At 48.6% G+C, this 16,782-nt stretch overlaps 1 protein-coding gene across 1 annotated transcript in view; it reads left to right on the top strand.

The window, feature by feature from the left end:
* The window catches only part of Sdk1 (sidekick cell adhesion molecule 1), a 959,866-nt gene that overhangs the window by 846,928 nt on the left and 96,156 nt on the right, over positions 1-16,782 (top strand). Inside the window, exons 26-28 of the mRNA XM_075974284.1 lie at positions 4,585-4,700; positions 7,623-7,812; positions 10,789-10,887. Of these exons, the coding sequence (XP_075830399.1) occupies positions 4,585-4,700; positions 7,623-7,812; positions 10,789-10,887 (405 nt within the window). The remainder of the gene's footprint in view (positions 1-4,584; positions 4,701-7,622; positions 7,813-10,788; positions 10,888-16,782) is intronic.

Here is a 16,782-nt window from a genome sequence, read left to right as displayed (position 1 = left end):
ACAGAGTCACAGGGGCTGATTTCAGGAGCTGGCCCTGTGGCGTGGGGAGTGTGCAATGGAGTGAGCTGGAGAGGAACTCAAAGCCACTGACCTCTGTATAAACAGTCTCAGTCAATCAAAACAATCCTCCCTGGAACTTAAAAATGTCACCAGGGCCAGCAAGATGGCTCATCAGCTAAAGGCACTTGCTGCCAAGCCTGACAACCTGAGTTCGATCCCTAGGCCCCGCAGAATAGAGGGACTGATTGCTACAGGCTGTCTGTCCTCTGACCGTCACATGTATGCTACGGCATGTGAAGTCCTACCCACAAATATGTTTGCATGTGTGCACACATACACACACATTAAAAAATAATCCTAATAAAGAATAATCTTATAATCCGCAGAAATGCCCCAAATGGGTCTGGTTAGCAACAAAACCAAACAATTTGAACCACTTTTTGAACAGTTTTAAATGCAGTTTAATAATAGTTTGAAGTGTGCTCTTGGGTTCTGGGACATCCTGTGACATATTATAAAGATAAACGAGAACTAAGAACTCAAGAGAGGCACCATGAGGAGCAGTGCTGAACAGCATAGAGATGTCCCCGAAGAGAAAAACAGATGGAGAAAGAGAAAACAGGCATGCTGGACGAGTTTGGCTTTGACGGAAGGGGAATTTCTAAGAATATATCAGAACTTAAGATAAACTGGAAAAGAAGTGAATTGTACCTCAGAACAGATAATGGGTACAATTCTTCACATCTTAAAAAAAAAGGTAGACTTTGTCTCGGGAGAATTTGAATTAGCTGAAATTTCAGTCTAGCAATATGTCATTTCCTGTTCCTAACAGTCCTACCCAGCAGGCTATCTCTGGGTAGGAAACAGCAAGGTTCAAAGCTCAGCGCTAAGTCACCAACCAGGCTGCCCTGACTCTTTGCAGATACAGCCAGGCCTCCTGTGAGTGAATGCTAACATTACCACATCTGAGAAAATCAACAGTGATTTGAGGGTCTGTTGTGAGAAGTGGGTGCTTAGAGCTGCCAAGATTAGCTTTACAGGAAAACAGGTAGGGGTCTAAGAGGTGGACCAATTGGGTTGCTATGACAATGGCCTCTCTCTCTTTACAGACAAGGACAGTTTTTGGAACACAGAACAAATGTAGCAGGCATACATGTTGGGGATTTGCAATCTTATTTTAAATCAAGTCAGGAAATGGAGTCTGATAAATGGCAGGCTTCCGTGCTCGTAACGATAGCAACTCCTTTGTCCTTAGTGGGTCAAGGTACTGTCATCACTTTTTTCAAAACTAAAGTAAAGTAAGCAACTATGTAGGCCATTTTCCAGACAAAGCCATAGTAGCATTGGAGGTCCCCAGAGAGCCCCTACAGGTGGAGCACAGCAAGATGTGGCTGCAAGGTTTCTGGCATAGACAAGTCCCATACTTCTGAGAACCGAGTCAAGTCATCGGTGATTGTCACATTAATGCCTTTTAGGGAAACAGCAACAAACATTGCTCATCCCAGACCACGCATCACCCACAAACCAAAGTGATGATTCTACCTAAGTTCAGCTTGTGGAGTCCATGAGTTTATCGGGCTCCCTTAGAGCATGGGTTGAGGGAGCACACATCCAACTTTCTTTTTCAGGGGCATGATCAAAGACACATTTGAGGGTGTCCTGGCTCGTGATCAGAGGTTGAGTGGTTACGAGAGGGTTCTTCATGTATCTAGGAGGGAAGCTTCAAGATGCCGCCTCTGTGGGGCTGGACAGGAAGCTCGTGTTTCTCAGGGTGAATAGCCAGAAACTTGTGCCATGATTTCCCTTACAGGAAGATTCCCTGAGGTGGAGAAAGAGGCAAAAGTAGACGCCACCCCATACCCAGTGTCATCCCAGCAGCTTGCCCTGTTAGCCTATGACTTGAATGGGACCCTCCTTTCCCCTGTCCCCCTTCTCTTTCTATAGGCCCTGCTGGCTATAGCACTGACCTAATCCAGCTAAACAATTGTCTAAGGCCTTTATAGGTAATGGTAGTTTGTTTGAATGTTTTCATTAGAGGTTGGGGAGGCCGCTCATTGGTAAAACGTTGACTGTGGAAATATGGTACCCAAGTTCAAACTCCAGAACCCAGGTAGAAAAGCCAGACACAGTGGTGTGTGCCTAGCTCTAAGGAGATGGAGATATGAGGCTCCCTGGGCCTCGCTGGCCAGTCCACATACTAAATCAGCAAGCCCCAGGTAAAAGGGACAGACCTTATCTCAAAAAAACCAAGGTGGACACTACCCTGAGAAGTGCTCTCCAAAGTTGAACTCTGGCTTACAGAAACACACACATGTACAAGTACAAACACACTTGTGCACATGTGCACACATAAACAGACATGATAAAAGGAAACATCTCAATTGGCAGCTTGAGTAACAAGCATGTTCCCTCACAGTTCAGGAATCCTGAGCCTGGGTCCAGGAGTCCATGTGCCTGTACTCTTCGGGAGGCTCTGTTCTGGGTCCTTGGCAGCCTCTGATGCCTCCATGGCTCATGCCAAAGGTCTTTGCATGGCTGTAGTATCTCCAAAGGTTTCTTGCCTCGTGGGCAGAGTGGCCCACCCCACACAGCACTGCAAAGACAGGTGCCCAAGCTCTGTCATAAATCAAAGATGTGACGACCTTGAAATATGCTCCCCTTCTTCAGCAGGGAAGCCCCAGGACAGGGTGTGACCTTGAGGCCCACGTCCAAGGGAGCCTTTTCCTCTGTCCAGATACCCTTTTAAGCAGTGCATCATCTGACCACTATAAAACTATCCCTGCTCCATCCTCTCCTGTGTGGGTGGCTTTGACATGGAAACGGGTCCAGAAGCAAATTCCTGAAGCAGTGGTGATTTATATGATAGTGTCCAACATCTCGACATTAGGATATATTGCCGTCTACAAACGTGTTGGACTACATTCATAGCTATTGCAGGACACATGTGGCCCATAGGTCCCAGAGTAGATGGACTGTAGAGGAAAAAACTTGTCTGTGAAGTTCATTGCTCCTCATATTCACATTGTGTTGGATTCCTGAACGCTTGTCAAGACAGTCAGTGCCAATAAAGAAAACCAAATGAGGCAAGATTACCCAAAGGTAGGAGAACTGCATTCCATACACAAGGGTCAAAAACCACAATGACTGCCTCTTGAACAATCCTCTAACAAAACAGTCCTTTAAATGAAATGGAATGGGAAGAGAGATAGGAAGATTGTTTGAGGCCAGCCTGGATTGTGAGTTGCAGGCCAAACTGACATATAGCAAGTCCCATCTCAAAAACAGATAATAAAGCCAGGATGATGGCTCAGTCAATAAAGTAGCTGAGTTAGGACCTGAGTTAGAGCAGCAAACCCTTGTTAAAAGCTAGATGTTGGGAGCTGGAGAGATGACTCAGAGGTTAAGAGCACTGGCTGCCCTTCCAGAGGTCCTGAGTTCAGTTTCCAGTAACCACATGGTAGCTCACAACCATTTGTAATGAGATCTGGTGCCCTCTTCTGGCCTGCAAGGATACATAGAGTCAGAACACTACATACATAATAAATGAATCTTTAAAAATAAAAGCTATATGTGCAATTTCAGAGTTGGGGAGGTGGAGACAGAACGATCGTCTGGGCTTATAGCTCAGTGGCCCCCTAGCCTAGATTAATATGTGAGCCCCCAGGCCATTGACAGGACTTGTTTCAAAAAATGAAGTGGATTATGAATAAGGAACAAAAAAAACCAAGGTTGACTTCTGGTCTCTGCATGTACATGTGTGCTCGTGTGCGTGCGCGCGCACACACCCTATAATAACTATAATAAAATATTACCTTCTTCAGCCTTGGATTTCCAGATGCAGGACTGCAGCCCAGTAGCAGAGCGCTTGCTGAGCATGCGTGAGGCCCCCAGTTCCATCCCCAGCACTGAAAACAGGACAAACAAGCAGATCCACCCTGGTTCTCTGTTTATCTGCAGAAAGGCACAAATAACACCTGCTTCTGATAACCAGGGGTTATGCTCAGGAACCTGAGACACATTATGAGACAGGGCTTCCCTCGTGTCTCCCACCCATACACAGCAAACATCATCCCCAGGGTCTGGTCCTCTGTCCATCACCCCCCATCCACCTCCTCCGTCCAACCCTCACGGGCCTTCATATTGGGCAGTCTCAGTGAGTTAGTATCCGTCCTATATTGAGGAATTCCTATTCGAAGCAAAAGCCTGCAGCTCTTTAAGTTATTACCCGAAACAGACGGAGAGTATTTTTTTTTTGCTGGCCGGGCTCAGGTAGAATTGAGTTCTAAATACCCAGGATTTACGGAATTTGTTGCTCATATTAAAGAGATTTACATGTGTGCTATGCACCTGCAGGTTTATATGATTGACAGAATGCTCAGAACCACTGCTGTTTCAAGGACAGCATGATGGGGTATGTGTGTGTCTCTGTGTGTTTGTGTGTGTGTGTGTGTGTGTCTGTCTCTCTATCTGTGCGTGTGTGTGTGTGTGTGTGTGTGTGTGTGTGTGTGTGTGTGTGTAAATGCCCCTCCATTCATAGAGGGCTGGAGACGGCTGGTGCCAATCATGTGACATGTTCTTTTGCAGTCCCTTCAGCCGCTCCTGAAAATGTGTCTGCCGAGGCTGTGAGCTCCACCCAGATCCTACTGACATGGGCTTCAGTCCCTGAGCAGGACCAGAATGGGCTCATCCTGGGCTACAAGGTACACGTTTATGGTGAATCTGTTCTACCTTTGGGACTGCTGGGAAGGTGTCATGGGCCTGACCTCGCCAGTTCCTGATGTCATCAGCTGTCTTATCTGGGAGAGATGAACCAGAAGTGCTTTCCAGGCATCAGTCAGGAAGCAAATGCAAGTGGGACCCTGACCAGCAAGCCAGGCCCTGGCTCTGCCTGCTCTGGCTAAGACGCCCTGCACCCTTGACTATGAATGAATGCAGCATCTTCTGTCACCTACTGTCAAGTGAAAATGACCGCAGTGGTCACTTCCCAGAGTTACTAGGAGAAATTAAGGGCTTCTGGGAAATGATCTCATGGGATGTTTTACTCTTTTGGCTTTTTGAAGGACCCACCACTCAGCTCTCAAATAAATCATACCCAGAGGCTTATTCTTAGTTATGAATGCCTGGCCTTAGCTTGGCTTGTTTCTTGCCAGCTTTTCTTATCTTACATTAACCTGCCTACCTTTTTTGCTCTGGACTTTTATCTTTCTCCATCTCTGTATACCTTTCTTTACTTCTTTCTCCATGGCCTGCTGTGTAGCTGAGTGACTGGCCCCCATTGTTCTCCTCCCCTCATTCTGCATATTGCTCTTCTTCTCTCCTCCCAGATTTCTCCTTCTGTTTCTACCCTCTGCCTGCAGCCCCGCCTCTTCTTGCTCCTGTCTCACTATTGGCTGTCCAGCTCTTTATTAGGACCATCAGGTGTTTTAGACAGGTAAAGAATCACAGCTTCACAGAGTCAAACAAATGCAGTGTAAACAAAAGTCACACAGCTGAAAATGACTTTCCCCAACAGTCTCTGCTTCTTCAGAGTGCTGATTTGTCATGGATCTAGGCAGGGTTGTCCTCTGCTAGAGCTGGACTTACCCTAACTTCTCCCAGTGCCGTCTTCTTAGCTGCTACTCAGACTCTTCAAAACTGCCTATATCTTTCTCCTCTCTCAGAGGTGACCAGTACAATTCTCTGTCTCTGTCTCTAGTTCCAGTCTCCCAAGCAGCACAATGGGCTTCTCTGGATATGGTCACTAGTGTGATGCTGCTCTCATGGGATGAGCGGTTGGACTGGAATGGTGGAACACCTGCCTAGAATCCCCAGTGAGGGGCTGGCGTGTGGCTCAGCAGTAGAGCACCTGCCTAGAATCCCCCAGTGAGGGGCTGGGGTGTGACTCAGTAGTAGAGCCCCTGCCTAGAATCCCCAGTGAGGGGCTGGGGTGTGGCTCAGCAGTAGAGCACCTGCCTAGAATCCCCCAGTGAGGGGCTGGCGTGTGGCTCAGCAGTAGAGCACCTGCCTAGAATCCCCCAGTGAGGGGCTGGGGTGTGGCTCAGCGGTAGAGCCCCTGCCTAGAATCCCCCAGTGAGGGGCTGAGGTGTGGCTCAGTGATAAAGCACCTGCCTAGAATCCCCCAGTGAGGGGCTGGGGTGTGGCTTGATGACCACTTGCTTGTCTAGCTTTTATGAGTCTCTGGATTCAGTCACTAGTACAATAACAACAAAATGCCTTCCATATATCCTCTGTGGATTTTAGGCATTCTCCTCTCATCTTTCAGTAACTGTTTTTGGTTTTTATGGCTTTTCTCTGCTTTAGAGGCTGGTGGGGAATTCCTATTTATTATCAGACAGGCTCTCACACTATAATTCGGGCTGACCTGAAATACACTATGTAGCAACTGACCTTGAACTCACAGCAGCCTTCCTGCCTAGCCTTGTGAAGTGCTGAATGAGATGCTTACCCACCAGCCCAGGTTATCTTTGTGTCGTTAAATCCCAACTGCTTGCCTCTGGCCTGCTCATCTGCATTCCCTCTCCATAAGTATTCTAATGGCTCTCTTCAGGAGTGTAGCAATCCAGAGTGTATAAGGAAGCCCAACACTGGCAAGTCTCCTGCTGCACAGCAGTCCCATTGGGTGCGTTCAGTGGGCAAAGCTCTTTGCTGCACCTCCTGGTTCCCACGAGGAAATGTTTCCTTGCTCATTCCAAATGTCTGCCCCGTGGCTCTCTCTTAAGATCTATAGATCACTTGTCTTGGAGAACAGTTCTGGGGAGGGGGGGTGGGATGCAGGAAGTCCTTCTGTATATGTATTGACATTGGTTAATAAAGAATCTGCTTTCAGCCAATGGCTTAACAGAATATAGCCAGGCGAGAAAAGATAGAGAAAGAGAGTAGGCAGAGTCAGTGAGACACCATGTAGCTGCCAAAGGAGACAGATGCCCTGGAACCTTGCCAATAAACCATGAGCCTCGTGGTAATACACTGAATAATAGAAATGGGTTAATTTAAGATGTAAGAGGTAGGTAGAAATATGGTTAAGCTACTGGCCAAACAGTATTGTAATTAATATCGTTTCTGTGTGGTTATTTCGGGTCTGGGCAGCTGGGAAACAAACAAACAAACAAATGGCCTCTGCCTGGGGGGCAGGGGGACAATGTGAGCTTAGAGGGAGGACAGAGGAGAGAAGGAGGAGGCCCTGAAGGAGCACATCTCTGTTCATCCCTATGACCTAGGGGCAAGCCTAGGAACCTCACAGAGTCCCAAGCTCTATTTATAGGAAGCAAGAAGCCTATGCCCAAGACCAAGCCCATGCTTCAGTAGAGCATTTGGCATAGCTATAGTTGAGAGCCTCAGATCTTGCCAAACTGTGTCCAGGCAGCCAAATCTCCAAGCTGTAGGCAGAGCTGTGTGACTCCGGCCACTCTTCTAAAGTCTAGTTGCCTCATGGCCGCCTTCCCCCTTGATGCCAGTGAATAGAAATGAGATCCAAATCTCCCTCAATGCAGCTGCCCTTGTGGAGAAACCACGGTTGGGTGGTCCTCATGGGTTAGTTCTGAGCTGGTACCCTGTGCACAGGAAGTCCCCTTCCGAGCACACACTTAGCTGTAACCATCTGCATGTGTGTGTTGATGCTTCAGATTCTGTACCGTGCCAAAGACCTGGATCCAGAGCCCAGAAGCCACGTGGTGCGAGGGAACCACACGCAGTCGGCCCTGCTGGCTGGCCTGCGCAAGTTCGTGGTGTATGAGCTGCAGGTGCTGGCCTTCACCCGGATCGGGAACGGGGTCCCTAGCTCGCCCCTCATCCTGGAGCGCACCAAAGATGACAGTGAGTACAAGGCTAACCCTGCTGCCTTCTGCCTTATTTTTCCAATCCAAACCATTTGGACTGCAGTTGTTTTTAATGTGAATTTTCAACCACTTTCTTTTTTTTTTTTTCCAGTTGAGGGAAACAAAACAAAATTGTTTTCCAGTCACTTGGCATTTACGTGGCCAATTTGAGCCCGGAGAGGGTTTACAACCTGATTATGGATTGTGCGGAATCTCAAGCCTGATTATGCTATAGGCAAGGGCTAGTGAGCATGGGCGAGGTTATAAAACATGAGCCCATCCAGTTAGTAGCAGCTCTACAGATGTAGATAAAACTCTGCACTGGACCTGTGTCCATTCTCATAGGGTTAACAGGTCTCACCATTTGCATTCAGATCGCCAATTGTATGTTCCTGCACAGAGAACAGCATGTTTGACAGCACCCAGGGGTCCCCAGGCTCTGGTGCTTCCAGGTTTGCGTAACAAGCACATCTTGTTGGCTTTGTTTTTATGGAAGTCTAAATCATCGGTAAATATGTTTTTCCACTTTGCAGATGTCGAACACTTAAAGGTTAGCTCCTTCACACGTTCGTTATTAAACAGGCCATAATGAATATGTCAGGGGGAAAATACGATCTGCAAAAACACCCACCTCGGGATCGCAAGGGTCTGACAGGACAGAAACAACAACAGGGTTGTTTAAGTGTCTTCTTGGAATGGATAACGAGCTACAACTCCATTTGCTCCATTAAAAGAACCCCGTCTCCCTTCTTCACACAGCATGTGGATCTGGCCTTGGCTCTGTATTACCTCTCTCATTGCTATGACCAAATACCTGAGAAGTAGGTTTTATGGAGGGGGGGTTGATTGGGGCTCACAGATTGAGGGTACACAGTCCGTCACGGAAGGCATGGTGGCTGGGACAGGAGGCAGCTGGTCATACAGCAATCACAGTCAGGAAGCAGAGAGATATGGACGCTGGTGCTCTCCTTTTTATTCAGTGTGTGTGACACCAACCCATGGAATGGTGTCAGTCATACTTAGGATGAGCCTTCCCGCCTCTGTTAACCTAATCCAGAAGATCTCTCACAGACGTGCCCAGAGTCAGTGTCATAGTTGATTCTAGATCCTGTCACGCTGATAGTCACAATCATCATGGCTTCCATGGGATTATCCTTCAGCTTTCCCCAAGGCAGCAAGTGGGCTGGGGGGCTGGGGAAATCAGTACTGAGCCACGTTAGCTGCAGCCTGCACCGGTCATCCATGTGTGCACACTTTAGCTTAGTCCTATTGAAAGCAAGTAGAGATGTTTTCAAAACGGTCCCTCAATGTCCACTTCCATTATTCTTCTAAAGGACACATGTAGTCAGGCAATGATTGCTTTCTTTTATCGCTGTATTATTTATGTAAACATGTCTTTTCTGTCCATTTTGACACAATCTGTTGAGCCTCAGGGACGGCTCAGAAGGTCATTGCTATGTCACACTGGTATTATGAATTAGTCCTGACGTTCAAGCCTGTGGCCTCCTTTGGGCATTTATTTCACCCATGTGTCGGTATCATTACACACATCCAAACTCACGCGCCCGGAATGGACATTCCCCACATTCCGCTTCGGTTGCTCTTAGCCGTGGCGTGGGAATCAATCCATGATTACGTCCAACGAGAAGCTCTCGCACTGGCCACATACTGACTTGCCTATCCATTTAAGCAAATATATTTTCTGAGGGCTAAGACCCTATTATTCAATCGTTCCACAAGACATAACTGCACTTTAAACTGCCGGTGTGCTGAACCACACAGAAGAAGTATTATACGCATCTGTGAGCATCACCTCTTATGTGTCTAAGACAGGGCAGGTGAGGTGAGGCAGACATAGGCCAGGAAGCCTTGATTGTCAGCGTGCTTCACAGTTATTGGTGGTTGTGGGGTGGGGGTGAAGGGATACCTTATATTGGCCCTGTTGTGGCTATAGCCCAATACCTAACAAAAGCAGCTTCAGGGAGGATGGTTTACCCAGCTCACAGCCCCAGGGTACACAGACCATCATGGCGGGAAAGGCATGGCAGCAGGAGCATGAAGCAGCTGGTCACATGACATCCACAGTCAGGAAGCAGAGAGAGATATCAGCTCACCTTCTTCTTTTTATTCAGCCCAGGACCCCAGCCAGTAGGATGGGAATCACCCATACTCAGAATGGGTCTTCTCACCTCAGTTAACCCAATCGGGAAACCCTACAGACATGGAGAGGTGTGTCTCCCAGGTGACTGTAGATCCCATCAAGTTAACAGTATGAACCATCATAGTTGTTCGCTGTACAGTGTCAAAGCCAGTGAAGGTGTCTGGTTAGTAGAATGCTTACTTCAAAGTCATAGGTGGCCCGCTGCTAGCGTTGCCCTATGAATATATACCTATGTATATACCCTTATGCAAGTATACTTTCTAAGCATGGTTTTCTAAACCAGATTGTCAGGATTCAAGATAAAGTGTGTTTTTCAGAATCATTAGGGACTCACATGGCGTCATTGAGGATCCAAAAACTCTTTATTTAAAACATGGCATGGGACGATGACGCAATGGGCAAAGCACCTGCTGAATAAGCATGAGGATATGAGTTCAATTCCCTAAAACCCACATAAAAAGTCAGATATAAAATAAAGAATAAGGGACTGGAGAGATGACTCAGCAGCTAAGAATGCTTGCTGTTCTCCTGGTGTTCAATTCCCAGTACCCACATGGGGCAGCACAGCTCACGACTTCCTGTACTTCCAGCTCCAGGAGACCTGACACCTCCTTCCGGCCTCCCCAGACAGACAGCTGCACACGCAACAGACATCACAGACGCATACACATAAATAAAGAAATTGTTTTTAGAAGGGTGAATCAATTTTTAAAACATGGATTAAAAAGTGACACGGTGGGACCGCCACAAGGAGAAGCACGCTGTCATCAGAGCGCGGGCTGACCTCAGAACTCTCTCTGTGTTTTCCTTCAGCCCCAGGTCCCCCAGTGCGGCTGGTGTTCCCTGAAGTGAGGCTTACTGCGGTGCGGATTGTGTGGCAGCCCCCGGAGGAGCCCAACGGTGTGATTCTGGGTAAGAAACCTTGGGGTGTGGGTGGGAGTAGGGGGCAGGGAGAGTCGCTCTCTCCTGTTCCTATTAGACAATGCTGGTGGACACAGATCACGGCAGCAGCGGGCTCCTGGACGCAGAGCATCACGGGACTCTTTTGTTCCTGTGCAGGGCACTGAGACTTTCTCGTGGAATGAAATTTACATTTTGTTAACCCAGAATTCCCTCCATTTGTTTGCCATCTGTGGCACGGTCCGGGGCGAGCCCATTCGTAATCGACCCCCTTCCGCTCCAGGCGGTGCCGCCGGGTGTTTGGGAAATTGCAGGCTAGTTTTTCATAATCGGTGTGGACCAGGCTCCAGAAAGCACCTGTCTTCCACCGTGAGGCCTGCGCTGACCCATTCGAGAGGCCCCAGGGATGACATGTGAACCTCAGGTCCGAAAAGATTGGTGGAAAGCCAGCAAACCGTGCTTTAAAACATCATCAATACCTTTATCTATTTATCCTCTTGCTGTGTCATATTAAAGACTCCATGTTCATTACTACTGCCTAGTGGGAAGCTGAGCAAGGCCCACTCTCTCTCAGGCCTCCCACACTGCCTATGAGTGACACCATCCCAAGGCACTGACTTTCCTGCAAGCCAGTCCTTCTAGATGGAGGTGGGGGTGGGTGAAATGCCGAGTCTGGAGCAGGAGTGACTTCCACAGCCCTGGGAGCAGGGAAGGGACATCTGGTGGCTTCTGGGCCAGGTGGGCACCATGCGCAAGGGCTCTGCTGTGTGCTGTAGAATGAGACATGAGGAAAACCAGGCATTTCAGGGGATGGGTCCCAGAATCCAGTGCGGAGTACGGCTACAGACCCAAGTCGCCAGTGACATCCACCTGCTCCCCACTCACAGGAGACTCCGAGATAATGGGGAGTTTCCCACGAAATTATTTGTCTGAAATGATGAACATGGGAGGTTTCAGATGCTTGCAGCCACAATCATGGTGGCTGTAGAAGCCCCTGTGGGAATGGGTTCTGGTGAAACAGGTAACAAGCCACACAGGAGCCAGCACGGTGGGCTTGGGGCAGAGCAGATGGTCAGTGCAGAGGCAAACCATGCTTTAGGAGGAGCCTGTCCCCACCATGACCGCAGCAGCAGATCATCGTGATAAAGACAGAGCTGGATACAGGATTCCCAGAGCCTCACAGCAAAACAGGCAACATTTTAAGCGATGCAGAATACTAGAATTCCAGTCGGTCACCTGGAGTCCCAAAGCTCGATGGAATTGCTTTCTATGAAGAAGTAGGTTCCTTGAACCCAACCCTACCCTAAACCTCCGGCTCTCATTGCCCATCTTACTGACCCTCCCTGCTCCAGCCCCAGGCACTGCCAACTCCCTTGTCCTCTCTCTGCATATATCGTTGATCTAGGATGGCATGCTCTTACACATATGACCCTGTGCACAGATGGGGCTACAGCTGCTCTGGACGGCACACTCTTACACATATGACCTGGTTCACAGATGGGGGTTACAGCTGCTCTGGACGGCACACTCTTACACATATGACCTGGTTCACAGATGGGGGCTACAGCTTTGCACTACTAACCAGTGCCTCCCATGCACATACAGGGTCAGGATCTTACTTGGGGTCCTCCTGCAAGAGTCATAGAAGGCTTCCTTCTGTCTGTCTGTTGCTGCTCTGATTGAATGCCACCGACCGTATGGTTTACAAAGAATGAAGGTTTATCCTCCCTAGGCTCGCAGTGCGTCTACAAACTGAAATGTTAGACCCTGAGACGTAAGCGGTAGGATTCTGAAACGAGCCTCGTGCCCCACACAGTCAGTAAGGCTGGCTCTAATGGGTTTGCAGCTTCCTGTGTCCCACAAGAAATGATGGCATTTTCCATGCTGAATTCAAGGCAGAGGTCCAAGGGGAAAGGAGTTTATACAGTTTCTGGGGATGGGGGGCTGTTGGGGAGGGCCTTGCTGATGGAGACACTTTAGAGGTCAGATAGTGCAGGGGGTGGCACGTACAAGGGAGTGAAGAGGACTTTATAGATCCTGGAAGGTAGTTCAGTTCTGTAATCCCCAAAACTTAGGTTTTCTTAAAAAAAAAAAAGCCAGGCTTGGTAACACACACTTGTAATCCTAGCTCCTCAGAGACAGAGACAGGAGACATACACACACACATACATACATACATACACACACACACACATATACATACACACACATACATATACATACACACACATACATATACATATACACACACACATACACACAGGCTAAATAAAATCAGAATAGCTAACTAAACAAGATGACATTCACAACAAACCTACCAGTCAGGATCTGGATAACGCATGAATGCCTTAGCCCATAAGTGACTTCCCCTGTTCATGGTCCACCGAAGAAAGAACCCACTGTGGATCCCTCCTGCTAGTCCCTCACTGAGGACGGTCAGCCTGCAGCACACACCCCTCCAAGTTAGCCACCTGACCTCCGTGTGTCTCTTCCACACTCACAGAGGACATCTTTCCAGATGGGACTGTCAGATCGCTTCTAACTCTTCAAAATGTCTTGGAGCATTTGTTGTGCTGGTCACAGAGCCCTGCAACCTGAGATTTAGGCAGCAGGAGCATGCCGGGTCACATCCACCAGACCCAGAACCGTGAGAGCTCATGACCCTCTGAACACATGGCAGGGTGTGAGGACAGCACTCCTCACACACCCTTGTTGGGGTGTTGTCTGTGAAGCCTCTAGAGAGCCACACATGGGAAAGATGTTCAGGGCCACCTCTCGCCCAGTTATTCCTGTCTCTAGACATTGTGCCCAAATGGGGTTTGGGGTGTATCTCAGTTGACAGAGTACTCACCTGTATGAAACCCTGATAAACTGGGTGTGTAGCACACCCCTGTAATCCCAGTACTCGGGATGTGGAGGCAGAAGATTATGAAAGTTGAAGGTTACCCTCAGTCACTTAGTGAGTTCAAGGCCAGCCTGGGCCATAGATCTCACATATGAGACCCTGTCTGGAAAAAAATTAAAAGGAAATAGACATATTTATAAGGCTATGTGTCTAAGCAGGGTTTGTTTATGCAGCAAAGGAGGTGGCACGACTCTCAGAGGGCTGTTGGTACTTCTCCCAGGGCCTTAGGCTCTGCATTATAGTAAGGCAGGAAGCAAAATGGTTAGTGATTAAGACCCCAAAAACCTACTGCCTGGGCTCTGACATGCCATGTACTAACTGAATACATTTTAAAAGGCATATTTATATATTAAAGTCACTTGGATTCCCAGGCCTGTTTCCCCATTTTGTTTCCCCATTTACACCTCCCTCCGCTTCAGCAATGAACACTCAGAAAAAAACATCTGCCACATTCAGTGCTCAATAAATGAGAGCGTTACTATACCATTTGCTAGCCTGTGGCTTCTGGCTGGAGGGCCTCTGATCCTGGGACTGGCTTGTGGGACCCTGTACTACATGGGGCCAGGCCAGGTCAGAAATTGCCTTTGTGTGTATTGATGGCAGATTGCGTCCTCTGTTCTCCATTGCTCTGCTTTTGGTGTGTGTGTGTGTGTGTGTGTGTGTGTGTGTGTGTGCCCACGGGTATTCAGGTGCAGGCACCTGTGCACACATGGAGATCAGAGGGGAGCCTGGGTGTCCTGCTTTGTCACTCTCTGCTTTATTCCCATGAGGCAGGGTCTTTCCATGAATCTGGAGATAGGCTGGTGGTTCACACGCTCTAGTGACCCTCCTTTCTCTGTCCCCCACAATGCTGGGGTTATAGACATATACATACAGCCACATTTGACTTTTCACATGTGTGCCAGAGATTTGAACTCTCATCCACATGCTGGCAAAGCAAGTGCTCTTACCCACTGCTCTGTGTTCTTAACTGGGACCTTTAGATTTCATGTGAAGTCCTGGTGGGCCCATCACCGAAAATCCAAAACACATAGGGAAGAAGTGGGTGATATTTACAAACTTCAGTACCCTGTATTAGTCAGTATTCTGTAGAATATCAATAATGAGATGCCTATATATTACAAGGAGAATTTATTAGAGACAGGCTGGGGACTCCAACAATGGCTATCTACATGGAGAGGCTGATAACGGGGTAGCTGGTCCGTCCCATGAGTCTGGATACCTCAGGTATCCCAATCTGGTGCCTAGAGCCTGGAGGATTCCTGGAGAACCACTGCCCCCCAGTCCATGTTGGAAGTAACTGGATTCCAGTGTCAGTGAAGGGTGGCAACAATAGAAGCAACAAAAGAGCAGATGCACTTCTCAGCAAGGAGCAGAAGTGGGCAGGCAAAGCAGTGCTTACTTTCCCTCCAGTCTCCTTGTCTCTGGGCTGCTGGACAGCACTGCCCACTCTGGAGGAATGCCCCTCCCTTAGTGAATTCTTCCTGGGAATGTCCTCACACCTCCCTTCAGAGGCATGTCTCTTGGTTGATTCCAGAGCCAACAAGATTAACCGCCACATACAAACGCTAAGTCAGATGGCAGAAACTGTCTGTAAAGCAGACAATGTGGTCTTTCAGCATCTTTTGTTGTAAAGGCATCTGGAGGTAGCAGATGCTGCCTAGGTGACCCGTCACCTGGGTATCATTACAGCCAGCACACCAGACCATGGATGCTGTAGGAAAGAAAGACAAACCTAAAGATCCAGGTTGTTGCTGGAGTGGAAAGGAAATAATCCGTTTGCCTGGCTTTCCTCGAATGGGTGTTGCTGCTCAGGCTGCCAGGGTGGCCGTCTAAGCATGTGGACTCCTCCGCAGTTCACACCTTCCCTCCCAGTCTATATGAAAACACGTCCTTGCATTTCCCAACGAGATTAACAGCGTGAAGCAGTGCCGGGTGCCTGGAGGGAGAAAACACTTGCTTGTTTGCATGGTAAATATTTTACCGTGGAGAGTTCTGAGCGGTCGGAAGCCTCCTCTGGGGGTTGCATGGGACGACCTGAGTATAGCCACCCGCTGCAACTTGGCAGACTGCTCCACACACCCTTGAACACTGTTAAGCTAGGCTTCACGCGTGTGCTCTTCAGAACTGTGCCAACCCAGGCCCAGACATTTTAAGTTCCCCTCCTTTCCCACCCACCAGAAGGGCCCCTGGCCAGCCAAGACCTAACACTAACCTTGAACACGTTTGGAGAACCCTGCTGTAACATTTTTACGTTCCCAGTCCTCAAGTAAATAAGCTGCAAACCTATAGCCGCAGGCTGTGGGCTAAACTTGGGACTTCCCGGGACTGCTTCTGGGTTCTTTGACGCTTTTGTGGGTTTAAGTGGGGGTATCATAGCATCTAAACCGTCATCAAGGCTTAGCATCACTGATGCTGATGGCCTTGCTTTGGGAACCTGAGCATCACCGGGGGAACCCGATACCTGTGATTGTTGGCTATCAGTACAGCTCATAAAAGGTTCTCAGCTGCCTTGAATGTCAAGACAAAGCCCCAGATAGCTGTTTCAGCTCTCAGGGTCAGACATCAAGGAGTGGGGACCCCCACGAGGCTTGTCGCCCACGGCTGTATCATCCTACCCAGCTGGTTTTCTGGGCTTGCAGTACCGCCTCCACCTTCCAGCACATTCAGAAGCCAGCACAGGCCTCTCATTGCGCATTTTAATCTTCCCTTCGGATCGATGTCCCTCATGCTTGGCCTTGCTCTCTTCAATGCCCGTATTATCACAATTCACCCATAACCTTAAAACCAGGACTTCTCTCAGGCTCCATTCTCCTCCTCCTCTCCAGTCAGCGCACCCATTCTCTGCAAACACACACGGCAGCCCCCTGACCCCGGCTCGCTGAAATCCTGCCCGCTAATGCTTCTGATCGGGCTGCAACCATAATTACGTAAGAAGCCTCATCCTCGGAAACGCTCTTAGCTCTGAACACCATCCATCATTATTCTCTAAAAATGCAAGA

Source organism: Microtus pennsylvanicus, chromosome 1 (assembly GCF_037038515.1).
Source record: "Microtus pennsylvanicus isolate mMicPen1 chromosome 1, mMicPen1.hap1, whole genome shotgun sequence".
In the NCBI taxonomy this organism is placed as follows: Eukaryota; Metazoa; Chordata; class Mammalia; order Rodentia; family Cricetidae; genus Microtus; species Microtus pennsylvanicus.
Note: the sequence above shows the minus strand (reverse complement) of the source record. Positions and strands in the feature narration are given on the sequence as shown.